The sequence below is a fragment of the Nicotiana tabacum genome, chromosome 6 (assembly GCF_000715075.1).
Source record: "Nicotiana tabacum cultivar K326 chromosome 6, ASM71507v2, whole genome shotgun sequence".
Lineage (NCBI taxonomy): Eukaryota > Viridiplantae > Streptophyta > Magnoliopsida > Solanales > Solanaceae > Nicotiana > Nicotiana tabacum.
This window is the reverse complement of record NC_134085.1, coordinates 129,947,221-129,973,242: the sequence shown is the minus strand read 5'-3', so window position 1 is coordinate 129,973,242 and position 26,022 is coordinate 129,947,221. Positions and strand designations below refer to the sequence as shown.

The window sequence follows — 26,022 nt, the reverse complement described above, 5'->3', positions numbered from 1 at the left end:
TCTACTAGTTGCTTCAGCTCCAGCTTCTTCCCAGCTATAAAGGACATCTTTAAGCCTGTATGGCATTGACCATGAAATACCCTTAAGACTAATAAAGATTTTCCATAGTTGGTCTATAATCTTGCAATGTAGAAACAAATATGTGACAGTTTCAGCATTTTCCCCGCACAGAAAACATCTTGAGCACAGAGAAATTCCCCTTTTTATGAGATTATCCTGGGTTAATACCGCCTCCTTTACTAGTAGCCAAGTGAAGCAAGCTACCTTGTATGGAATCTTTGTCTTCCAAATATGTTTCCAAGGCCATGGGTCCACCTGTTGATTATTATGATTCAAAATCTTATATGCATCCTTCACCCGGTATACCTCTCTGTTGTGTCTCATCCACCAAAGTGAATCAAAACCTTCCTGTAATCCTCTAAATGCTTCCAGCTCTTTGTAAAGGTCAGCTAATCTTGTTATCTCCCAGTCATTCAACTGTCTTCTTAGAGCGATTTCCCATCCTTGATGACTCCTCATATTAGCTACTGTCTTATGCTGGTTTTGTGCTAAACCAAACATGTCGGGGTATCTTTCCTTTAAGCTTCCGTTTCCTAACCAATTATTATTCCAGAATGATGTGTTCCTTCCGTTGTTCACTCTTATGGAGGAGTGATTCTTCATTATAGACCAAAGTTCTCTGATGGATTTCCACACACTTACTCCATATGATGTTCTGACTTTTTTTGACACCCGGTTATTTTCCTCACCATACTTTGCTTTGATCACTTTGCCCCATAAAGATTGGGGTTCTTGAGAGTACTTCCATAACCATTTCATTCTAAGAGCCTTGCTATGATTCTTCAAATTCCTTATTCCTAAACCACCTTGTTTTTTATCCATCGTGATTGTCTTCCATTTAACTAAATGAAAGACCTTTTTCTCCTTATTACCTTGCCAAAGGAATGATCTTCGAAGTTTGTCCAATCTCTGTAAAATGCCTGCTGGAATTGGGAACAAAGACATCATATAAGTAGGAAGTGAGTCTAATACTGAGTTGATTAGAACTAGTCTGCCCCCCAATGATAGGTATTGTGATTTCCATCTTGACAGCTTCTTCTCACACTTTTCTATGACTGGATTCCAGATTTCTTTTAATTTGGATCTTGCACCAAGAGGCATCCCAAGGTAGACAGTTGGTAGGGACCCAACTTCTCCTCCCAATATCTGTGTCAGTTGCTCCGTGTTGTTAACTTCATTAATGGGAAAAATATTGCTCTTTCTCCAGTTGATGTGTAATCCTGAGACTCTCTCAAATAAGACCAAAATGATTCTTAGCAATCTAAGTTGTTCCTTTTCGACATCACAGAAGACTAGAGTATCATCAGCATATTGGAGATGTGTGATCTCTAGATTGTTTGCCCCACTCCTGTTTACCTCAAAACCTTTAACCCATCCACTGACTTTAGCCGTTTTGATCATGTTGTTCAATCCTTCCATGGCTATAATGAATAGAAAGGGAGATAAAGGATCACCTTGTCTTAGACCTCTGTGTGAATGGAAAAAACCTTTAGGAGATCCATTTATAAGAATGGAGAATTTTACGGTAGATATGCAAAATTTCATCCATCTATTCCATTTCTGCCCAAAACTCATTAGTTCTAACATTCTGAGTAGGAAGCTCCAATTTACATGATCATAGGCCTTCTCAATATCTAATTTGCATAAGATTCCAGGTTCCTTCTTTTTTATTCTTGAATCCACAGCTTCGTTGGCAATCAACACTGCATCTATTATTTGTCTTCCTTTGATGAAAGCCATTTGTTGAGCATCGACAATTTTCCCTACCACCCTCTTAAGTCTTTCGGTTAAGACTTTTGAGAGCAATTTGTAGAAGCTCCCTATCAGACTGATCGGTCTGAAATCTCTCAATTCTTTCGCACCTGTCTTCTTTGGAATCAAAGCTATATATGTTGCATTGAAGCTTTTCTCAAACATCTCCTAAGAATGGAAGTTGTTGAAGGCCGCCATGATGTCTTTCTTCAAAATGTCCCAGCACTTTCTGAAAAAACCTATTGTGTATCCATCCGGACCTGGGGCCTTGTCACTTGCACACATCTTCAGACAGGTCAAAACTTCTTGTTCCTCAAAGTTACTCTGTAAAAGCTCCCTTTCTGATTCAGAAATTCTTGTGCTATTTTCGAAATTGACCGTTGATCTCCACTCTTCAGGCTCTTTGTATAACTCCTTGTAGAATTCAGTTATCTCAATCTCTATTCTGTCTGGATCCTCGACTACTTCATGTCGAATCATTAGTTGATCAATGTTGTTGTTTCTCTTGTGTGCATTTGCAGTGCGATGGAAAAATTTTGTATTCCTGTCCCCTTCTTTGAGCCACAGAGCTCTTGATTTTTGTCTCCATACACTTTCTTCATTCTTGAGTTGTTCCTCAATCTCCATTAGAGTAGCTGCTTTCCTCACTGATTTCTCCTCTGTCAGCGCTCTTAGTTGTTGTGTTGTCTCAAAACCTGCTAGTTGACTTGGCAATTTTGTTTTTTGCAGTCCCAAATTACCTTCATAAACTTTGCTCCATTCTTTTAGCTTGCCCTTGAGAGCTTTTAACTTGCAAGCTAAAATGTAATCAGGTCTTCCTGAGAATTCAAAAGATGTCCACCAGTCTCTAATTATGTCATCAAAACCTTCCATATTCAGCCACCAATTTTCAAACTTAAAGTATGATTTAGCTTATTCCCACGCACCACAGTATAGAGCCACGGGTGAATGGTCTGAAATCAACCTTTGTTGGATAGTTTGCTTGATGTTTCTAAAGCTTTCATCCCATTCTTCTGAAATGAGAAATCTATCAATTCTTGAAGTGGCTGTATGATTGTCCCCTCTGAACCAAGTATAGTAGCCTCCTTCAAGTCGTAGATCTATCAACTCCATATCTTCAATAAAATCTGAGAATTCCACCATCGCTTTGGACCCCCTTAAACATTCCCGTTTTTCAGAAGGGTACCTTGTAACGTTAAAATCGCCACAAACCGCCCAAGGGCCTTCCATCAATCCCCTCACTGCACCAATTTCTCTCCATACTATTTTCCTTTCTATTCTACAATTTGGGGCATACACTCCTGTTATGTGACATTGAAAATTCTGCAAAAGAGCCTCGAACTTGCAAGTCAAAGTGTATGCACCAGTCTGTAACACCTCCCCTTTCCATACTCTGCAATCCCATAATAACAAAATCCCCCCTCTCGTGCCGCTAGCTTCTAAACTTGCATACCTCACCCATCTACCACCCCATATTTGACTGACTATTTCCTTAATATCCCCCTCCACTTTTGTCTCTTGCATGCATCAAAATGTCTGACCCTCCAGTTCTGCACTTGACTTTTTATGATCTCCCTTTTCTTCTAGTCGTTTAAACCCCTTACATTCTAGGAAATTACTTTGATCTTCATATTAAAATGATTGATAGATCTCTTCCCCTACTCCTTTTCCCGTCACTCTTGAATTTGACATCAAACGAAGTTAAACCTTTTAATTTCAGTGATCCTTTGAATCTTTGTTTCTTCACCTCCAACTCTGTCTCCACTCTTCTAACCTGTCTGCAACTGTCAATTTGCATTAACAACTCTAATGCTTCTTCTTCATGGCCTTGAAAATCTACTCCAAACATTTTCCCCAATTTGATCATATTTTGATGGACTCATAGTGTTGCGTCCATGTCTTTATCCATTAAAGGATTGTGTTGTTGAACTGCTATAGGATTCACCTCCTCGATTTCCCAATCTTGGATAGAGCTAAAGTGATTTAGTTGTTCCAAAACTCTTCCAACTTGATCTTCCCCATATTTGTGTTTATGCTCTGCTCCCCTGCCTTCAGTTCCAGTCTTGCTATCTTTGCTCCACCTTCTGGCTGACTACAGCTGTTGAATGTTGCCTTTGTCATACTTTCAAGGTTTTCATTGGGGATTGGATCCCCTGGAGTGGACTCTTTTTCCCCCAGGTAAGAAGGTCCTCCCATTTCCTCAATACAAGGCTTCAGCCTAATTCAGCTTAATATCATCAGAAAACTCACACGAGAGATCATTAAAAATGACTTGTGCAGCCAAGTCGGAGTCATAGGATTTCACTCGTTGTTTGTCGCTTTACTGCTCTGATTCGAACTCGAACCTTGTGTAAGTTGCACACTTGCCTTTCCTTTTATCAGTGTTTTGCAATATGGTGCACCCCACTTGATTGTTCAAATATCTCTCTATTTCAAAACATTGTTCGTTTTCTTGCATATTCAGCTCATATCTTGTCTGTCTTTCAGCCCAGATTGGGATGAAAAATTTGATACGATCTCTTACAATCCCAACCTCATTGGGAGTCTTTCTGCCATCACCAACAATTTTAATTCTTGCCCACTTAAGATGATTTTTGACATCAGTTTCTTCTTCAGTAGCTATCCATCCCCCACAGAGATCTCCTATTTCTTTGAAGATCTTTTGTGACCATAGATGTAAAGGAATCCTCATGGCTCTAATCCAGCATGTTTCCTCGATTTGTGAGTTTGGAATGCATCCAGCAGTATGACTCCACCATTCCAAATGAAGCTTGAACTTTTTCCAACTCCATTCTCCTTGCATAATCTGCTCCGCCATGAATCTGTTTGGAAATTCAAAAAGAAACATGTTGCCTGTCATTTCATACATGTTTACTCCATATGCTTTGTTTCATGACGCACTAGCCCATCGCCTTATGTCTGCTAAAGTGGGTCTCTCATTGATTTCTTTCCCAAAAAACCCGACAATGCATCTTTTTAGTAAACCAGAATCCTTGCTACCTGTCGGTTCCACAACAGAGATATCTCCATTGTTTATGCTGACCTTTGCCTCTCGAAGGGTATTAGATTGCCATTTACTCTCCTTGATTGCTTTGACGTAAGGGTAGTTGTCCACCGTGATTCTAGGTGGGACTGTGGGATTCATTTTGGGGGTCTGATGTATGAATCTTTCTATCTTAGCTGCTATGTCATTCCAACCTGCATTCAAGGCTAACTCTGGAATTATAATAACAGACCTCCCTTCTCCCTTCAGTGACAGAATGCTCGTATATCTTCCGTGAACGTTGAATTTCCTGGTACAGAAATGTTCTGTCATATGTTCCTTGCACTTCCATCGCTTCACTAAATTCATTTGATCTTTCGACGCTTCTTTAAGTACAAAACAAACCCATTCCATTACCTTTCTGCCCATGGATGAACGTCTCATCATGCTGCGGCTTCTCTCCACCCATTCGAACCATACCTCTTTGTTGGAATTCCATCTGGTGATGTCAAAAGATTTGAATCCTGCGTTAGAAATAAATCCAGTTGTCTCCCATATTGTACAACCCAGCTGTTCAGGTTATGGAAATTATAAGGAGTATTTGATGGTCATCACAGTTGAGCTGTTGAGGTAAAAGAAACTGAAAATTGGGCCAAAACAGAGGTTTCCCGCTCCCGGAAAAATAAAAGTCGTCGGAAATCTGAAAAAATTGTACCAATCTGGTCGGAATTTGCAGTAAAGGAAGTTGTCCCAAAAAAAAATTTGAAAAGCTGCCGGAATTTGGCTCACGCGCCCGGCGCGTGTGGGAAGGTCGCCGGAAAGGGCCGCGCGTGGCGGCACGTGGAGGCTGCTTCGTCGGAAAAGATTCAGTGGAGTGGTCGGAATCTCGGGGGTTGTCTAATGGTGTTCATGGAAAGCTAAAAATTCTTCTACTCAGGCTCCTCGGGGAGTGTGCCTGAGAGCTCGAAAGAAATTGGAATTTTTAATGCATATAACTTATTTTCGATAGTAAAGGGATATATATGACCCTTTTCTGTTCTTTATTCTGTTTTCAACTTTATCAACTTTAATGATTACCATTGTAATTTGTATACTACCTGGATTTTCAGGTATTGAAATGGCTAGTGCACTAACCATTACCACATTAAGACATTTGACAATTATATTTTTATGCCACTGGGAAACTCATCCATCACGTTCCCATAAAGAACCACCCTAGGCTTGTTTTTCGACATAAAAAAGAGAGAGAATGTGTTGGAAAGACCGACAATCTAAACTGATCTCTAAGATAACACTTTCACATAGTTTGTCAGGTAACTTAAGCCTTTTGAAATCCACGGTATACCACTAGTCTACGTTTCATGTAAATCAATCTCTTCTATGGTCCTTAGTGAAGCATCTTCTTATAGGCATATATGATAAAACTACCATTAAGCTAGATGCTCAAATGGCTTGCCAATAATATAAGAATATTAGTTTTTTGTTGTTTGGCAGTGCTCCGTAATGACATTAGATAACCTCTTTGATGTTTGCTATCTTTGCCAATTAAATAGAAGGGTTAGGATGCTCTTTTTACCCTTTTCTTTTTCATTGATTGTTTAAGGCATTCTTTATCAACTTTGACAAAGTTGGAAACAAACTTTATTGCAAGGATGTGACTGTATCGAGTATTTTGTTGCTAATAGCTATTGACATGTTGCCTTAATATATTAGAACATAGTAGCGTTATATTTTTAATCAAAAGTTCCTTTCAGGTACAAGCTTCAAACGAGTGTCCTGAATAGTACTGATCTTATTTGATTGTTACTTTAGGGTCATGAAGCAATGCAGGCTGCAGCTCATAGGAAGCTCTACCAATGAATTGAAGGAAGGTTTGATTGAGATATATTATTATTTTTAATTATTTTTGGAGTCGAAAACACTTCTAATACTAATATGGTTTTACACTGGTGTGTTGTTGATGAATGTTATATAATGCATTGGAGATGATACTATTATTAAAAGAAAGGCCACGTTTAAAATGGTTGTGTAAGATCTCCAACATCGAAGCGCATGATGAAGTTTATGTTGTTGTCAAGCTTAGCAGTGAAGAGGATAAAAAATATAATCATTCACCATGTCAATAAATTCATTGTCCGTGGCCTTTACTCTCATATTTAAGAGTATATTGAAATTGCAATTTGATGTTAATATATTGTTATCAAGTAAAGTTTTCAAAGGTAAAGTTTTCAAAGGTATATTTACTTTTGTTTAGGATCCAGATTTCAATAATTAACAAGTCATATATGTAGACAAGAGTTTCAGGATGATTTCAATGCTCACTTTCAGTTTTCCTTTTTGAAGATAATCACTTCAATAGTTAAATAGTTACCTTTGCAAATTCTCATCCACAATATGGTTGAGGAATAATAAGAGGGACATCGATAGCGATGATATGAGCTCAACAAGATAAACAGAAGCTAAAGATGATTCAGCACCTGAATGATACAAAGCAAGGAATTTGTCTTCTCTATTTTGACCAAAATAGTTGTCCCCTTAATATTACTGTACAAGCAGGCAAGCAGCATTTACCTGCAAAAGACGAGGGTCTTTTTCATGTTGGAACAACAATGGGACATTAGCAAAGTACTGGCATGGATGCAGGGCTTACAGAAGACGCGATGAAGCGCAGCCACGGCTACAAATAAGGATGGTTGGGCCTGAGCACCCTTTTTTCTCTTTTCCAGGAGACACAATTACCCACTGTTATGAAGAAATGCAACAGGAGTTGGAAATAAAAGCAATCAGAACCAAACTCCAGTTGAAGAGATTAGTAGATAAGAGGAAGAGTAAGTTTTAAATTTCATAAAGAACCCCCCTCCAGGAAGAGTCAAACCCAGTACCATGAAGTCCTTGAGGTCTGAGCTTTGTCACTCAAGCTACGCCTGATTGGAGGCGTTTCAAGGTATTTTAAGAGCCTAAAGTCTGAAATAACAAACAAGTGGGACCGGGAGCGAGAAATAGTCAAGATAATCATGCATCACTTCGGAAAAAACTTCTCCTTCATTTCATTTTATATGATGGTATTTGAATGATGATGGATTTTAAGAAAGAAAGAAAAAGAACATGCCATGGCATTCTATAAGAAATAAGAACATGTCATTACAGGAAAAATGGAAAGGTAAAACGACAGAGCTACCCCGAAACAGAAAGAATGTCGATCTTTTGAGATTGACCAAAAAGGAAAAATCCCTTGTGTAAATGGGAAGGAAGGAATACTTGATTGCAGCGGAAAGAACGATAGGATAAAATAATTAGTCTTTAACTACTTATTAACTGAGCAGCAAGGCTTCTAGCCTGCATTAGAAACTGGAGCCTCCTGTCATCATCATGTTCTTCAAGAAGTGCGAAGTTTAGGTTCAGAAAGAACTCCCTGTAAAGCTCGCCCATATCATCTAAGTGTTCAACTCTTCCAGCAGACAAGCAATCAGGTTCTAAGACATACTCCACTGGTTCAGATACCTTACAACCATCTTTGCTATAACTTATGGAAGAGCTCCTTCTAGTTCGATTTTGCGTTGTGTAGTTAGAGACTGCTGCTTCTAGTCTTCCAGCTATTACGATGGCTCGTTGAATACACATAACCGGCAGCTGAAACCAACCAGAACTATGAGATAAATGATGAATGTTTGAATAGACCAATGGAAATGACCGGACTACAAAGCAAACCATATTGACCCTGGCAATGGAGAAAAACTGAAAAAGACTGGAGCATCAGCGACCCAAAAACTTTAGCTAGTGGCTCTCCTTTCAAATTTAGATTTTTAGAGTGGATTCCAAGTTCTCTAGCATATTAGATTTACTATCAGGCTTCATTGAGAATGTCTTCTACTGGACCAGTCCAAAGAGGAACCATGAATTCAGGCTAACTTACTTGTGCAAGCTGAGCAACTTTAAAACCAAAACTTCTCTCGCAGACCCCTGGTGCAAGTTTGTAAAGGTAGGTGATGTCTTCACTATTGATGTGATCCATCTTCTCATTTGACTTGAAATCCCCATTCACTTCTCTTTGGGATGTCAGATATGACACATGGTATGGTCCCACGGAGCCTGGATATTCATTCTTGATACTGACAATTTCAGGGTAATGGGTGACAAATAGAATCATGCATTTCTTGTGTTCTAGGAGATACTGAAGTGTTGCATAAGCAATTGCTACGCCGTCATGTGTACTGGTGCCTCTCCCAAGCTCATCAAGTATAACCAATGAGCTGGCTGAGCATTTTTTCAGTATATCAGAAGCCTCGCTGAGTTCTTCTAAGAATGTACTTCTTCCTTGCTGTATACTGTCGGATGCACCCATGCGAGTATATATGCCATCTAGCACTTGCAGTTTTGCAGAGAACGCTGGAACAAAGGATCCAACCTAGAGGAATCCAGAAAAAACACCTTTATCAAACCATAGTGTTGTTGATCTTCAGTAAACAAGATATGCACCAGCAAGCCATCACTAAGACTGCTTTCGTTTGGACTTATTTTCCAATTAGACATTTAGCTAGCGTTTGGCCATAGATTCCCAAATTTGTTTTGAAAAATTTGATTTGGGTGAAATTTGGTTCGAAGATGAAAATGTGTTGGGACATAAGTTTTCAAAACATGTTCCACTTTTTTTTTCGAAAAAACATGAAACATGACTTATACCCACAAGTTCTAAAAACTATCACATATACCCAACAGTAACTTCATCAGTAATATTCATTATCATTATCACAAACCATAGTCCTGAACGTAAATAAATTTGGTACAAAATTATCATTTTTATAATGAACTACGCAAGACACTATCAGATGACCGAGAAGACGAAGCATCATTGTTACAAAATAATAAATGGTAGGTTCTTTTATAAAATACAGAAGTTTGGGGCATCCAGCAGATGAAAGTAGTAGAAATGAGGATGTTGAGATGGATGTGTGCACATACTAGGTTGGATAGAATTAGGAATGAAGTTATTCGGGACAAAGTGGGAGTGGCCCCTGTGAAGGCAAAGATGCATGAGGCAAGGTTGAGATGGTTCGAGCATGTTAAGAGGAGAAGCACAGATGCCCCAGTCAGGAGATGTGAGAGGTTGGCCTTGGGAGGTGAGAGGAGGGGTAGAGGTAGGCCAAAGAAGTCTTGGGAAGAGGTGATCAGGCGAGACATGGCGCAACTTGAGCTGACCGAGGACATGACCCTAAATAGAAGGGTGTGGAGGTTGAAGATTAGGGTAGAAGGTTAGTAGGTAGTCGTGCGTTTCCCTTTGTCTTCTCTAGTTCGATAGTATTAGTGCTAGTATGGTATCCTTTTTTTCCTTAGTTTGCTATATTCGCATGTCTTGTTCTGTTATTACTTGCCATCGGTAATTCCGTAGTTTGCTAGCAGTACTTCGTTCATATTCTCGTGTGCTGCCTTGGATTTATTTTTTCTAAATATACTATCTTGCTATCACTTGTTATCGGTACCCCATTCATATTCTCTGTTGCTATCTTCGATTTAGTTTTCTAATTATTTATCTTGCTATTACTTGCTATCAGGGCTTCCTTCACCTTCTTTAGCCGAGGGTCTATCGGAAACAGTCTCTCTGTCCTTCCAGGGTAGGGGTAAGGCTGCGTACATCCCACCCTCCCCAGACCCCACTTGTGGGATTATTTTGGGTGGTGGTTGTTGTTGTTACAACAGTTTGGGGCAATTTTTAAATTTTTTAAAAAATGTAATAGTAAAATTTTGGGGAGCTGGTTTTAGGATTTGGAAATTTGCCAAAATATGGATAAAATTTATGAACAAACATGTATTTGCCAAAAAAAATTGGGAAAATTTGGCAAAATCTATGGCCAAACAGATCCTTAGACTTGTTAGAGATACAAGTAATTAATCTTTCCATGGCAGAGGCAGTATCCATGGGGGGTAGGCTGACCCTTATAAATAGTGTCCTAGATAGCATCCCCACCTACTACATGTCTCTCTTTCCTATTCCCTGTAAAGTGCTAAAACAGCTTGATAAGTTGAGAAGAGATTTCCTTTGGGAGGGCAACAGCACTACACCAAAGTTTCACCTTGTCAAATGGGCCAAAGTGACAAAACCTAAATCTCAAGGAGGATTAGGAATTAGAGACCTTGCTGCTCACAACAAAAGCTTGTTAATGAAATGGTTATGGAGGTATAGCCAAGACAATCAAGATCTGTGGAAAAAGATAGTTAGGGCCAAGCATGGTACTCTTAATCACTGGTACACTAAAGTATCTAGAGCCTCTCATGGTGTTGGTCCTTGGAAAAACATTAGCAACCTCTGGAATGAATTCTCTGAAAATACCTCTTTCAGAGTGGGTAACGGCAACAATATCAAATTTTGGAAGGATAAATGGCTTGGTAACTCTGTGTTAATGAATGAATATCCCAATCTTTTCAGACTAACCAGGGACAAAGACTCCATCTCAAAATACAGAGAAAATAGCAGCTGGAACCCTTTATTCAGAAGGAATGTCAACGACTGGGAACTTGAAGAACTACTGACTCTACTTGCAAGATTGGAGGAGTGCATGTTGGATACACAGTCAGCGGATAGATTAAAATGGGGGAACTCAAAGGAAGGAATTTATTCAGTGAAGGCAGGTTATACTCACCTCCATGTTCAAAATGATTTGATCAATAATTGGCCATGGAAATTGATCTGGAGAACTAAACTTCCAACGAAAGTCATATGCTTCACTTGGATAGCAACTCGGGAAGCATGTTTAACTCAGGACAATCTCATCAAAAGAAGCTTTCAAATTCCAAACAGATGCTATATGTGTAGGCAAGCTGCAGAAACCACCAATCACCTTCTTTTGCACTGTTCAGTTGTCTACGACATTTGGTGTATGTTCTACTCTATTTTTGGGCTAAGTTGGGTCATGCCACAAAGTACCAAAGAGGCGGTTGAAGTTTGGAGCTCAAGGAAAGTTGGCAAACCCATCAAGAAGATCTGGAACATGATACCAGCATGCATTTTTTGGGTAGTATGGGCAGAAAGGAATCGTAGATGTTTTGATGGTTTATCAACTTCAAACCATGCACTCAAGGCTAAATGTTTTTTATTACTCTTTAGTCGGTGCAAACTCTCCCCTGTAAATTCCCCTGAGCTTTTTTTGGATTTTGTTAGCTCCCTGGAACTATAGTTGGCCTATTCTGGAGCTAACACTCATCTTTTGTACTTATCATCTTGCATCTTCTTGATGCCATTAATGAATCTTATTACTTCATCAAAAAAAAAAAAGATACAAGTAATTAATCTTCATCAATTCCATGAGAACATGAACAAGAAGAGGCCAGCTTTACATTAAAAAGATTATGATAAGCAGTGTTACCACGAAACCTTTAAAATGGTCTTTATTTTAAAGAGTGAACTATTAGGAAATGTTCCTTCAGTCATACTGCCACAGGGATCACCTACAAAGGACCACTACCAAGAAATATGTCTCTCCCAGTAAACTTTTCTAACAGTTGTACCTTATTCTGACTCGTACACATTCTTCTGTAAAAGAATGTTTTCACGTCTAAAGTCACACAAAGATAGTGAAGCAAATAACTCTAAAGATAATCACATAGAAGCAAGCATCAATATGGCTTCACCTGAGCCATCAAAGCGATAAGAGCAACTTGGCGAATATAGCAGCTTTTTCCTCCCATATTTGGTCCAGTAACAATCTGACAATACTCTCTTTCTGCATGCAAATCTGTATCATTTGGGACAAAGTTCTCTTGTAATACTCTCTCCAAAACCTGTTCAAAGCCCTCAGTTAAAATTCAAAGGTTCAAAATATGTAATCAGGAATCATAAACACACATAAGAATGTCTTAAACAACCAATGAAAATGAAAAGGGTAAAAAGAGCATCCTAATCCTTCTTTCAATTGGCAAGGCAGCAAGCATCAAAGAGGTTATCTAATGTCATTACGGAGCACTACCAGGCAACAAATAGAAAATTTAATTTTCTATATTATTTGCAAGCCATCAGAGCATCTAGCTTAATGGTAGTTTCATACCATATAGGCCTATTAAGAAGATTCATCACTAAGAACCATAGAAGAGATTGATTTACATGAAATGTATACTTGTGGTATCCCACTCTCTTGACTTCCAAAAGGCTTAATCTACTTGACAAACTATGAGAAAGTGCTATTTTAGAAATCATAGTATATTCTTTCAACAGTTTATAGTGTTAAATCTTTTTAACATTTCTCTCTTTTTGGATGCCAAAAACAAGCTCGGGGTGGTTCTTTATGGGAATGTGATGGATGAGTTGCCAAGAGGCACAAAAATGTAATTGCCGAATGTCTTAATGTTGACAAAGGTTACTGCAGTAGCCATTTCAACACCTGAATTTCCAGGTGATATACTAATTACAGATACCTGTTTTTCATGGTAAATCAGCCAATGTGGCCCAATGACTTCAATTCTGTTTTCCATTCAGATTCACCATTTTTGCTGGAAAATATGATGGGATGCCTTCTTTTGTACTGATATTAGTCAGTAAGACGAAAATCCAGCATAATAGACTATCCTTGGGTATGTAATACAGATGAAGACATAAACAGAGTCTCATCTCTTTTTTTTGGCGGCCTACATTTACCCCACACCCCAACTCTCCTCCACGGAGTCAAATAAGTCGTTTTGGTCCCTGCTAAAGGTAAGCAAGGGACTTGCACAGCAGCCAATCCTGATCTTTGTCACTTTCGAGATCAAAGAATCATAACTTTCAGTGCACTATCAAAGCAGACACAAGACCTTCTCAAGCACAGGATATGTCATTGCGACATAGAGCTAGCCTGTATTAGTTATCCTACTCGCAAATCAAATAAAGAAACCGGTCTCTCTTCCTTGATCTAAACCAGTGACTCGAACGCCCAGTCTCAAGGTTGTAGGTGGAGGGACTTTCCACTTGAGCTACACTCTCTTGTCAGCTAAAACTAAAGTAAGTTATTTTTCAAATCACAAACAGAAGTTAAGCTGCAATATCTAAAGCAGTCTTAAAAAAGGTGAAGCTTTAATAAGTACTGTTTTTAGCACATACCGGGTGACGACCAGAGCAAATATGTATCTGAACAGCCTCATCATCTTTCACAAAAAGTGGACGGACATAATTCTGGAACAAATAATAAAGCACCATTCACATCCAATAAAACAAGTAGAAGCAAAAAGGGGGAAAACATAATATTTAACCTTATTCCTCGAAAGAATGGCAAGAGAATTTAGACAATCCAATGAAGCCAGCGCCTGCACAGCAGCTTGGAACTCAGCAAAGTATCCACCAAACCTCGTTAAAAAATTATTCCAAGCAGCTTGGCAAACGATAGTGAGCTGCTCATTTGCCAATGCTAACTCATCTAAAGCCACCAATACTTCTGGTGGATGATAGCGTATTGCTTTCTTAGTACTGTTCACTTTCACCCAGTCTGGCGGCACCTTTGTGTCTAGAGGCAGCTGCACTTGAAGCAACATCCAGTCAAAACAAAACAATACGATATAAAAGGGCATACTTCCTTGGTTTTAATATCTCACTATGGACCACAGGTTCAAGGTATGCACAAAAGATAATTACAACCTAAAGGCCTCAAACTTGGAGCCTATGCAGCACCAACAAGCTAAAATCCTTGCTCAGAAACCACAAAGCAGAAATGACACAGACATTGGAATACGGTTTTGCACTATAATGCAAATCTTGATCTGATATGTGTTTTTCTTCAAAAGTTCGTCTAGACACTTGCATCCAGGAGAATTTACATAGGGGAAAAGGCATGAGATATACATCTTTGTTAAACATGTCCGACACATGGTGGAAAAGGTGTTGGGCAGAAGAGGACTCGGACAACAAGACATGATTAACACTTGGCGCTGCTGAAGACAAGCATGGCGACCAGGAGGACCATGCTTCTTATTTTCTTGGACAATCCATAACCACATCCCCTCCCCTCTCCCCACCCAAAATAAAGATAGAAAATAAACAATAGAAAGAACCAACTCGAAAAGAAAACCAAATAAAAGGAAAAAGAGAAAACCAAATGACTATATATTTCGGTAATTAGAATAAAATAAGATGGATCATGACAGCACAGTAGAAGAGAACAACACAACAAAATATATATCTGAAACTGCAACACTTTGAATCCTGAGGTTTAGTGAACCAAGAGTGAACAAAAACAGCAATGCGAAGCAAAATATTTCCAAATTGTCAACAGCAAGAGGACGTAAAAGGACTTAATAGAAACAAATCATTGTGACTGCCCAAAGGAGTTTCAGAAAGACTCTACTAACAGTTAAAACTATTTGAAGAAAGGACTTCATGTAAGTCATCAACAGAAGCGATTAAAAATCAGGAAAAGCAAGAACAAGTCCTCACTATTTCAAGCACACTGGAAAGATTCCACAAACAGCAAATATTTTGACCAAGAGTTTGAGTTAATATTTTGAAAATAGTTAAAACCACTAAACATGAAAGGAGGATTTCAAGAAGAAAGATGGGAACATGATAACAATAAGCAAATAAAAAAGATGGGAACATGATAAAACCTTGTTCTAATTTCTTCTAGTAATGTACCTCTATCAAATGTGTAATTCCAGCTACACTCGTGTACTCCAAATTGCGGATATGAAGCTGCTTGCGATACACAACAATTAATGAGTCTAACTTCTCATTTGCCAACTCAACTCTCCTTGTACCTTCAGCAACCTGTGAACAAACTGAAATTGGTCAATGAATCAAGGTCAGGTAAGAAACATGGCACAGAAAGAGAATACAAACAAACCTCAGGGAACTTTCCGTCAGAAATGAAGAATAAATTGTGAAGATCCCGTCTGTCAGCGGCTTCCTTGTTTAAAGCAGACAAAAGCTTTGCAGCAGCATTAATAACAGTAGACGATGAGGCAATTGATATCAACTTTCTCAACAGTACTGAGCGCAAGGTCTCTCTTTGTAGATTCGTACTTTTATACTCTTCTATCCAAAGCTGCTGAAGTTGTTTTGCAGCAGTCAAGATAGCTTGAATGACTGCAATAAACTGATACAGAAGTTCCTATTAACTTTCATCTAGAAAATGATTGAGGCTGCAAAACCAATTCAAGGAACAGTATATGCTTGTTTATGGATGAGCAATAAAGCTATAGTTTCATGATCTCATGTCTAAGCATTGCAAGCTGATCGGAACATCCAACCGAAAGTTTAATATTTCCCCACCACAGGTTCCTGTCTGTAGTTACCAGAGCTTGTTGAATAAGTGAGGGAACCTTTGAAAAGTTGCATTTTGATGATCTTCCCCATCAGATCAGAGACTGTAGCATATAGTATAAAGCTAAGAAAATCTTGACCAAGTAAAAAAAAGATAAATCCCTTCACCTCAGATGCGGTAGCTTTTTTGTGAAAAATTCTTGTAATCCCCCGTTGGATATCTGGTGACCTTCCCAGAGTGGACAGAACTGAAGAAATTATATGATGTATCTCTGATTGCGAAATGGTAACATCAGCACCTTCCATCTCTAAGACAGAAGTATGAGAAGTTCGATAAGTTTTCATAGATTCTGCAATCTCTGAAACTGCGTCAAGACGAGCACCTATCATGTTTCTATCACATAAAGGATGAGTCACCTGCAAAATACAAAATTATCGATGTACTCTGTATCCATTCATATTACTATAACCCAACAAACTAGGGGCCAAAAGATCTCCATACCCAATGCCTGAGAAGCCTTGAACCAAATATGGTAAGTGTCTGATTCATACAATGCAGCAAGGAGCCAGACTCAGATCCGTCAAAATTATTCTTCAAAACCTACATCATCGGTAAAATAACAAATCTGGAAAGAATATGCCTTTGTATGTAGGGCTGTTCATTCGGATCGGATATCCGAAATCCGAACCGATCCATTCAATTTTGAATTTCGGATTTCGGATTGGATCGGATTTCGGATTATGTTTATTAAAATTTCGGATTTCGGATCGGATTTCGGATTGGTATATTTTAATCCAATCCAATCCGAAATCCGAAATTATTAGGACATGTATAAATACTACACTTTAATTTACATCAACCTCCAAGTTATTACCTTTACAATTGTTAGATTTAGCTATATTGGCACCATAGTACTCTCATAATTGCATAAACATGAATTTTTCTTAATGTATTGCCTCTTTTACAAAGAAAATATACATATTAGTTTAACTTTGAGGCATAATAATACGATCCGATATCCGATCCGATCCAAACTTTAAAATCCGATCCGATCCGATATAATTCGGATCGGATTCGGATTGCATTTTCTATACTCCGAAATTCGAATCCGAAATATGCTAAATCCGATCCGATCCGTGCACAGCCCTATTTGTATGTCTCCTGAGAGCTAAAAGACTACTGGTGGAGTAAAGTAGAGAGAATGAAAAGAAAACTTTTAAAACTCTTATCAAATTGTATACTCACTCCGTTCCAATTTATGTGAATCTATTTGAGTGGGCACGGAAATGAAAGACTTATTAAGGGTAAATGGAAAGTTTAAAGTCACATTGTTTCCAAATTTAGAAAGGGGTAATTCTTTTTTAAGCGGACTAAAAATGGCACTCGAGTTGATTACCTTTGTAACAAGCTGGGCATGGTCAATATATATGCTCCAGCTTGAGGGGAAGTATTACAGAATGAACCTAGACACTTTACACAATAAACATAAATTGTTTCTTAGAAGTGTACATAACTCATAAATAGATAGCAGATTTGTAGGAATCTTTTTTATTTTTTTCCTTAATTAGCACATGATGTTTATGTATATATATATGTATCACTACATGGAATAATATACCAATTTGATTCTTCCATACCTTGTTAATTACAAATACCTTCGTGAAAATTCTGCCTCCGCCGGACCAAGACTTTCCGGCAGACACGTGAGGTGCGTGTGTGGTCCATTCTTTGTCCAGCTTTGTTCTCCAAGATCAACTTGATTATTTTCGATCGATTGTTGGTTATCCTCTGATAACAGAACCTTATTTTCGTGAAGAACAGACTCAGGCAAGGTTGTATTACACCAATTTCGGTCAGGTTTGAGTTCTTGTACTGTTTGGTTTGTTTTTGGGATACTGAAGTAATCGTGAAACAATATTCTGGCATCTGATTGCTTGTTTTGTGAATTGGTATTTGTTGGGTCTTCCTTGTAAGACACTGTGTTACAATTTGAGACTTGATATTATCTGTTGGGTCTTCCATTATCAGAAACTTTGTTAGTCTATGATTTTATTTGATTTGGGGACACATTTGTTTGGTTCTCTGATTCGGTTGAGTAGATTATTGGAGTGGAGTTATGTTAAATAGATTGTTGACTTCGTGCCTACCAGAGATTTGTTTTGGTATCTTTTAGCTTTGGAGACCTCTTTTAATCTAATCGGTTTGTTATTCAAAGGAAAAAATGATGGCAAAGAATAATAATGCAACAACTCCTAATCCAACAATCTTGGTTTCGGATGAGTTTCTAATATTCCTTCAATATCATAAATCAGTTAAGGAATCCTCTTCAATTACTGCCTTTGCTGGGTCAGATAAAACATGTCTTATCACCTCTTCCAATAAATGGGTGATCGATTCAAGTGCCACAAATCACATGACAGGTAATCCAAATATTTTTTCTAGCTTTCGCTCGCATAAAGCACCCTCTCCGGTTGATGTAGCTGATGGATCAACTTGTAGCAGTGTTGGATCTGGGACTGTTAAGCCAACTTCCTCTATTACCCTGTCATCTGTATTAAGTCTACCAAACCTGGCCTTTAACTTGATTTCTGTTAGTAAAATCACCAAAGATCTTAATTGTTGTGTTGCATTCTTTCCGGATCATTGTTTGTTTCTAGATCTTACAACAAAACAGGTTATTGGTAAAGAATATTTATCTGGTAATCTCTACATCCTTGATGACTGGGAGTCACGGCCTATTGCATGCTCTAGTGTTGTGTCTCCCTTTGAAGCACATTGTCGATTGGGACACCCTTTTTTGCCTTTATTGAAGAAGCTTTGTCCTCAGGTTCAGAATATTTCTTCATTAGATTGTGAGTCATGTCGATTTGCAAAACTCCATCGCATCTCGTTAAGTCCAAGGGTTAATAAACGAGTTGAGTCAGCTTTTGAGTTAGTTCATTCTGATGTTTGGGGACCATGTCCCGTTGTTTCCAAAATTGGGCATAAGTATTTTGTCACCTTTGTAGATGATTTTTCTCAAATGACTTGGATTTACTTTATGAAGAGCCGATCTGAAGTGTTTACTCACTTTTCTGCCTTCTGTGCTGAAGTCAAAACTCAATTTAACGCTTTGGTGCGTATTTTAAGGAGTGATAATGCTAAAGAATACATGTCAGACTTATTTCAGTCGTACATGAGACAACATGGTATACTACATCAGTCTTCATGTGTTGATACACCCTCTCAAAATGGAGTTGCTGAGAGGAAAAATAGGCATCTACTAAAGACAGCTCAGGCACTTTTGTTCCAAATAAAGGTTCCTAAACAGTTCTGCGCTGATGCGGTCTCTACGGCTTGCTTTCTAATTAATCGCATGCCGTTTACTGTGCTTGGTGGTAATGTGCCTAGTGTTCCTTTTCCAAACAAGGCATTATTTCCGGTGGAACCTAAGGTATTTGGAAGCACATGTTATGTTTGAGATGTTCGACCATCTGTTACCAAGTTGGATCCCAAAGCATTGAAGTGTGTTTTCCTTGGCTATTCTCGCCTTCAGAAGGGATATCGGTGTTATTCTACTAAACTTGGCAAATATTTGGTGTCAACTGATGTGGTATTTTCAGATACTACACCATTTTTCTATGCTCCTCCCATTTCTACAAGTCAGGGGAAGGAAGATGAGTGGCTAGTATATCAGGTTACTCGTACTTTTACAGAACAACGAGATGATGTTCCTCCATATCCTAGTTCTATCGAGCACCAATCCACTATTCTGGCTTCAGCACCTGCTCCAGTTATGTTAGCAAGACCACCAATTGTTCAAGTTTACTCACGGAGGCAACAGAAGAATGATACATGTTCTACACCAGTTCCTTCCTCATTAGTTCCTTCATCATCAGATTTGCCTCCACCTGACCCTCCAGAAAACCTTGACCTTCCAATTGCTCTTCGCAAAGGTATGCGTACTTGCAAATCCACATATTCTATTGCTAATTTTGTTTCCCACGACTACTTGTCTCCTGCATCTAGATCTTTGATTGTGTCTCTAGATTCTGTTTCTATACCCAAAACGGTGAAAAAGGCTTTGAATCATCCTGGATGGTCTGAGGCAATGCTTGAGGAAATACATGCCTTAGAGAAAAACCACACTTGGGATTTAGTGGATTTATCCAGTGGAAAGAAGGCAGTGGGATGCAAGTGGGTCTTCACGGTCAAAGTTAATCCTGATGGCTATGTGGCGAGACTTAAGGCCAGACTTGTGGTTAAAGTATGCTCAAACTTATGGGGTGGATTATTAAGACACCTTCTCTCTAGTTGCCAAACTTACTTCTGTCCGCTTGTTCATTTCTCTAGCTGCTTTTGAGAATTGGCCTTTTGCATCAATTGGATATTAAGAATGCTTTTCTTCATAATGATCTCCATAAAGAGGTATATATGGAGCAACCACTTGGTTTTGTTGCTCATGGGGAGTATGGCATAGTCTGTCATTTGAAGAAATCCTTATATTGCTTGAAGCAGAGTCCCCGGGCTTGGTTTGGTAAATTTAGTGAAGCAATTAAAGAATTTGGGCTGGAAAAGAGCAAATGTGATCATTCTATCTTCTACAAGCAATAACAGCTGGATCTATTCTCCTTATTCTATATGTGGATGACATTGTTATCGCAGGGAGTGATTATGCAGGAATCTCTTCTCTCAAGTCTTTAGTCTTTCTTGCATACTGTTTCATACAAAAGACTTGGGACAACTGAAATACTTCTTGGGAGTAGAAATAACAAGAAGCAAGAAGAAAATTTTTCTATCTCAGAGAAAGTATATTCTTGACTTACTAGCAAAAACTGGTAAGTTGGCTGCCAAACCTTGCAGTACTCTAATGGTTCCTAATTTGCATCTTATGAAAGATGATGGCGACCCATTTAATGATCCAGATAGATACAGGAGGTTAGTTGGGAGATTAAACTATCTCACTATGACTCGTCCAGATATTGCTTTTGCAGTGAGCATGGTTAGCCAGTCGCGCCCACAGTTAAACATTGGGAGGCTTTGGAGCAGATCCTATGTTACTTAAAAGGAGCTTCTGGACTTGGCATACTATACGGCAATCACGGTCATTCTCGCATTGATTGTTTTGCAGATGCAGATTGGGCTTGCAGATTGGGCTGGACCAAGATTGATAGAAGATCTACTACTAGTTACAGTGTATTCGTTGGTGGAAACTTGGTATCATAGAGAAGTAAGAAACAAAATATTGTATCTAGGTCCAGTGCAGAATCTGAGTATAGAGCTATGGCACAATCAACATGTGAGATAATGTGGATACATCATTTTTTAACTGTAATTGGGTTAAAGCATCCTACTCCATCAAAATTTTGGTGTGATAATCAAGTTGCACTCCATATTGCCTCAAACCAGTGTATCATGAAAGAACCAAACATATTGAAGTTAGCAGATCTGTAGATAGCAGATCTGTAGGAATCTCTTTTATTTCTTTCCTTAGTTAGCACCTGATGTATATGTATATATATGTATCACTACATGGAATAATATACCAATTTGATTCTTCCATACCTTGTTAATAACATATAATATCCCAGCGGAGGCAAAATACATTAGGTGATTTCTTCCCATCTATCCAAGCCTTAGTGGATAGAGTTACTTGGTACCTGTTGCTGGTGGGAGGTGGCAGGTATCCCGTGTAATTAGTCAACGCGCGCGCAAGCTAGCCGGGACACCACGGTTATCAAAAAAATATATATACGTATAATATAAGCACTTTAATGATAGTTACTCAACAGTAGTTTGCTAGTTGACACTTTTTCTTATTGGTAACTTGCATCTACTCCACCCTAACCCTCTTCCCCGGGAGTCAAAAGTCTCATCACTTTGCAACCTTGGTGACACGAACCCCGGCCTACAGGTTGGAGGTGGAGAGAGCTTTCCACTTGAACTGGCTTCTTTTTCTGTGGGGGGGGGGGGAGGATGAGGCTGGTTCATATACTTGTGATGTTTTAACCAATTCTACAAATGTTTCAGGTACAGAGAGTCGGCAGTTGCCTTCAAACTGGGAATATTATCCACATTAAGACTATATCTATATTACAAGTTTCACTAGTTTGATTAAATCAATCAGAAGACTGACAATTGCTTGTTTAAATGCTTATCTGCCTTATGGTATGGAGTCGACTTGTCACAGAAACATTAAATGCTGTCATCAAAGCAAATTTAGATCCTATAATGAAAACAAAGTTATGTCAATCGAGCTCAAGTTTACTGAGGTTCACATTTACAGATGGTTCCCCTAGACCCAACTAATTTTGCTTACTCCATGCTTCAAAGTCCTATTAATTGTAGCAATCACACCCTCCTTTAATTTTGAATCCTATCTACTATTGCTTTGAGAAGGAATCTTGGGCAAAGAACATAGGAAAATACAAGATAATGTATTGTTCATTTATGGAATATATCCAAATAGTTGTCTTCACTTTTTCTTTGGTTTATCCGCTTTCGGCAGGGAGAGGGAAGAGAGGGGGGGGGGGGGGGGAACCCACTCACCTCAAGTTGCTGCAGTGCATTGGCTGAAAGGGTCATCTCCATGTTGCCAGAGAAGGGACGAAATGAAGCTCCCAAGCACAGAACTCTTTCCAAACCAAACTGTTTTAGATGTCTAATAATTAAGGCCAATGCTTGTATAGCCAGACCAGGCATTACCATAATTCCCTACAGATCAAAATAAAATAAGATGAAAGAAGGAGGCATAATTAATGCACAAAGAAACCCAATACCATAGTGAACCCAAAAAAAAAACATAAAATAAGAAAGTATAAACATGTTTGCAAAAGATATGAAGATATCAAATTTTGACAGTTTGATTCCATCTGCTACATGGTATATTAAAAATTTAGACTGCTCAGTCTCCAAATCCAAGTGTAGAAATTACACCTGGATTGCAATTCGATTCTGTTCGTGCATTTTCACCTCAGCCTCTTCCCTTTCTTGGACATTTAACAAATAATTTTCCCGCATGCCCTCATATAGAGACATCACTTCAGCAAGAGCACCGCCATCACTGAACTGGTCTGATGATACATCCTCCACCCGAACATTAGATGCCGGTCCAGCATAAGCCAGTAGCAGCTGAAAAGAATATAATAAATTAAAGCAGAACCTCTGAGCTTTGAAGAAATACATTCATAAGAGTCACTAGGCGACTTTCAACGATGTCATCAAGACTGCTCCGACATTCAATTGAAATAATATATATACGAACTTCAATTATTATCTTTTTGGATAAGTTCCATACAAGCTTCAATATGATGGCATTACCCCATGAAGGTGAACATCCAAAAGCACAACTCTAAACTGAATAATAAACCAATAACTTCATGTCCAAAACCTCTAGATGATATCACCAAGAAATTTTGGACAAAGCAAACAAAAGTACGAAGTGCTCTACCTTCAAACTAATTATTTAACTAATTTCCTGTGTTATTTCGGTGAGTAATCACTCCGTATATTCTTCAAATATTAAAACATTACATTCATCTCACTTGGATATGCACCTTCTCTAGGCTACAATAACTTGCTAGCTTGGTCATATGAGTGGCAACTCGTAGTTGGGCTGGTCTGCTGGAGTACAAACAACTACCCTGTTTGTGAGTTACACAAATTTGTTCGTCCAGTAATAGAAACAAATGGACCATATTCCCGAAAAAGAAAAGGTCGTACATCCTAAAATTTGCAATTTGTTTACAACGTGTTGTGGTAAAGGACGAGGAGTGGGCCATTATTTTCATCAAAACGGGAGGCAGTTCTACCCCAGCCTGAATCAGGATGACATGCCTGCATAATTTTGCTCCATTAGAGATCTGGCAAACATGAATCTTATTTTATACATGGTCAGCTCGAGTTTTGCTGATTAAGCTTCACTGTTGTTCTTGCCTCAAACAAGACACCATTGATAAAGATTCTTTGGTTCAGTCTTCAATCTAGAAATCAATGCAGATACAATTAACAATGAATCTGCAACAGAACAAACTACTAATATATACTTTTACTGTACAGCTCCCTTTATTAAAAGTTTAAGCTTTTAGAGAGTGAGAAATTTTAATTCTCTTAATTTTTCAACAAACTGAATATTGCATTTCCATAAATACGAAGTCAATGTGAGAAACCAAAGGTTCCTTTTAGTTCTATGAGAGATTTGCACACAAATGAGTAATAATTGTTTTCCAGTAATAATCAATCACCTTCTCTGACTGCTTAGATATAGGCCTGCCAACAAGCAATTCAGCTGGCAACAAGTTGAGGATCATCGCCTCCAACCCGGCCCTCATAAAATTATCAATAAACTCCCCATAAACAACATCCCCCGTCGAAACCTCAACCCCAACAACCCCAATTTTCACATCAAACCCCCTACAACCCTCAATCCCAAAATCAAAATCCTCGATTCCCTTCTCGACAACACAAACCAAATAGTTATTACATGACCCAAACCCCTCATCTCCACCCCCTACATCTTCCGAAGACTCCAGAGTAGCTTTCGTGTACAATGCTGATAACTCACGGCCAAAAGGGCCCAATTTATTTGAGCCATGTGCCTTAATTGCAGCAGTCTCCGTTTGTTTAACAACACCAACTTTGTATCCTGCATTCACCAGCCTCCTTACATGGACATTCAACCGAAAAGTCGGTACACTAGCTGTTAAGAAATTGTGATCCATATGTGCATAAATTCCTAAAACCCTAGCAGCATTTTCTGCATCCTGACCAAAAAATCTGTACTTATAACCAACTTCGATCATCAATAAAATGTCTGGATACTTGGCCTTAAGCTCCACAACTTGTTGCTCTAATGGTGTGTACTTGGGGTTTCGAATATCATAACATTTGGAAGGTTCCAGAAGGTCGGTAGATGGTTCTAGAAGTTTATCCAGGAACCTCTGGTGGAGAGTGGGGTTAGGAAGAGGAGGGGGTGGGTTGTGTACGTGGGGTGATAGCTTAGGGATTTTGGTGTGTTTTGTGGGAGGAGGAGAAGTGAGTTGAGAAGTTCTGAGGCGTTTTGCAGGTGAAAAGGTGACAGTGGTAGTAATTTTGGGAGGTAGAGTACAGGGAGGAGTTGAGGTTGAAGTTGAAGTTATAGGGTCTTTTTCGTTCTTTGGTTTTGGTGCAAAGAAGCGGGAAATTACTTGTTGTTTTGGTTTTCCCATTTTTACAAATGTCGCCGTCGTCGACCGTCGATCGTCGCCGTCGTGGTGGCGGTGGTTCCGACGGGGGGCGTTTTGGCGGTACGAAGTGCAAAGGCGGTTTAGTTTTGTAGTGTTACGGGTCTCTTGGCGCGCTATGATTATCAGAGATTTATTACTTAATATATGTTTTAAGTGTAGCAAATAACCCACTGTTATTTGACGTGTCACTCAAGGTGAAATGCACATTGTCCAAGCGCCAGAGAGGTTAATTAAACATACCCAAAATTGTTGTCTAACGGCAACGAGGGAGTTCAAATAAGCCTATTCTGACTTGAGATAAAAGTTCTGCTTTTTCATCTTCATTTTCTACATGTTTGGAGAGCTTTGAAGTTCTAACCGGAGGTTGAGTTCGGATCATTTCCATTTTTTTGTGCCGGACTATTCATATCTTATCAAGGCGTGTTTAAAGCCTAAATATACATAAAATAAGTTCATCTCACAAAATAAAATTGATGTTGTGACTTGTGAACATTTGAATAGATTATGGTATTATTAATAATATCATGGAATTCTTTTGTAGTGCTATATTCAATTTTCAACTATGTGATATATATGAAAAGAACGAAAAATAAATTTGATTAAAAAGAAATGTACTTACAATACTTATATAAACAGATTATGATTATACTAGAAAAATCGTAATTTACTAGAAAAATATCTTCTAAACAAGCCAAACTGAATAGCTTGATCTTCTAATTGTGTATGAAAAATTAAACTTAATATTGATGGTGTTTAACCAAAAAATTAAATTTTAGTCAAAGCTAGAATTTAGAAGAACACGGGTTAC

The 26,022-nt window shown here is 38.6% G+C and overlaps 2 protein-coding genes across 4 annotated transcripts in view; both read right to left on the bottom strand.

The window, feature by feature from the left end:
• LOC107801185 (DNA mismatch repair protein MSH3) overlaps nucleotides 1-25,331 on the bottom strand; it is a 28,004-nt gene extending 2,673 nt beyond the window's left edge. The window contains exons 1-14 of one of the 3 annotated variants that reach the window (XM_075255350.1): nucleotides 24,234-25,331; nucleotides 22,927-23,121; nucleotides 22,540-22,704; nucleotides 16,513-16,611; nucleotides 16,179-16,427; nucleotides 15,592-15,843; nucleotides 15,384-15,515; nucleotides 14,009-14,269; nucleotides 13,860-13,931; nucleotides 12,419-12,568; nucleotides 8,709-9,200; nucleotides 8,112-8,425; nucleotides 7,446-7,537; nucleotides 7,273-7,366 (exon numbers count right to left, since the gene is read on the bottom strand). In XM_075255350.1, the coding sequence (XP_075111451.1) occupies nucleotides 7,531-7,537; nucleotides 8,112-8,425; nucleotides 8,709-9,200; nucleotides 12,419-12,568; nucleotides 13,860-13,931; nucleotides 14,009-14,269; nucleotides 15,384-15,515; nucleotides 15,592-15,843; nucleotides 16,179-16,427; nucleotides 16,513-16,611; nucleotides 22,540-22,704; nucleotides 22,927-23,121; nucleotides 24,234-25,196 (3,351 nt within the window). In that variant the 5' untranslated portion in view covers nucleotides 25,197-25,331 and the 3' untranslated portion in view covers nucleotides 7,273-7,366; nucleotides 7,446-7,530. Of the gene's footprint in view, nucleotides 1-7,272; nucleotides 7,367-7,445; nucleotides 7,538-7,886; nucleotides 8,426-8,708; nucleotides 9,201-12,418; nucleotides 12,569-13,859; nucleotides 13,932-14,008; nucleotides 14,270-15,383; nucleotides 15,516-15,591; nucleotides 15,844-16,178; nucleotides 16,428-16,512; nucleotides 16,612-22,539; nucleotides 22,705-22,926; nucleotides 23,122-24,233 lie in introns of those variants that run through there. The other 2 variants (XM_075255351.1, XM_075255349.1) reach the window with 2 other exon arrangements.
• On the bottom strand, nucleotides 1,981-3,336 carry LOC142182049 (uncharacterized). Its single transcript, XM_075255911.1, has 2 exons — nucleotides 2,739-3,336; nucleotides 1,981-2,630 (listed from the first exon to the last, which is right to left on the bottom strand). Exons 1-2 carry the CDS (start codon nucleotides 3,334-3,336, stop codon nucleotides 1,981-1,983), a joined length of 1,248 nt encoding a protein of 415 aa, XP_075112012.1.
• Nucleotides 25,332-26,022: the final 691 nt, after the last annotated feature.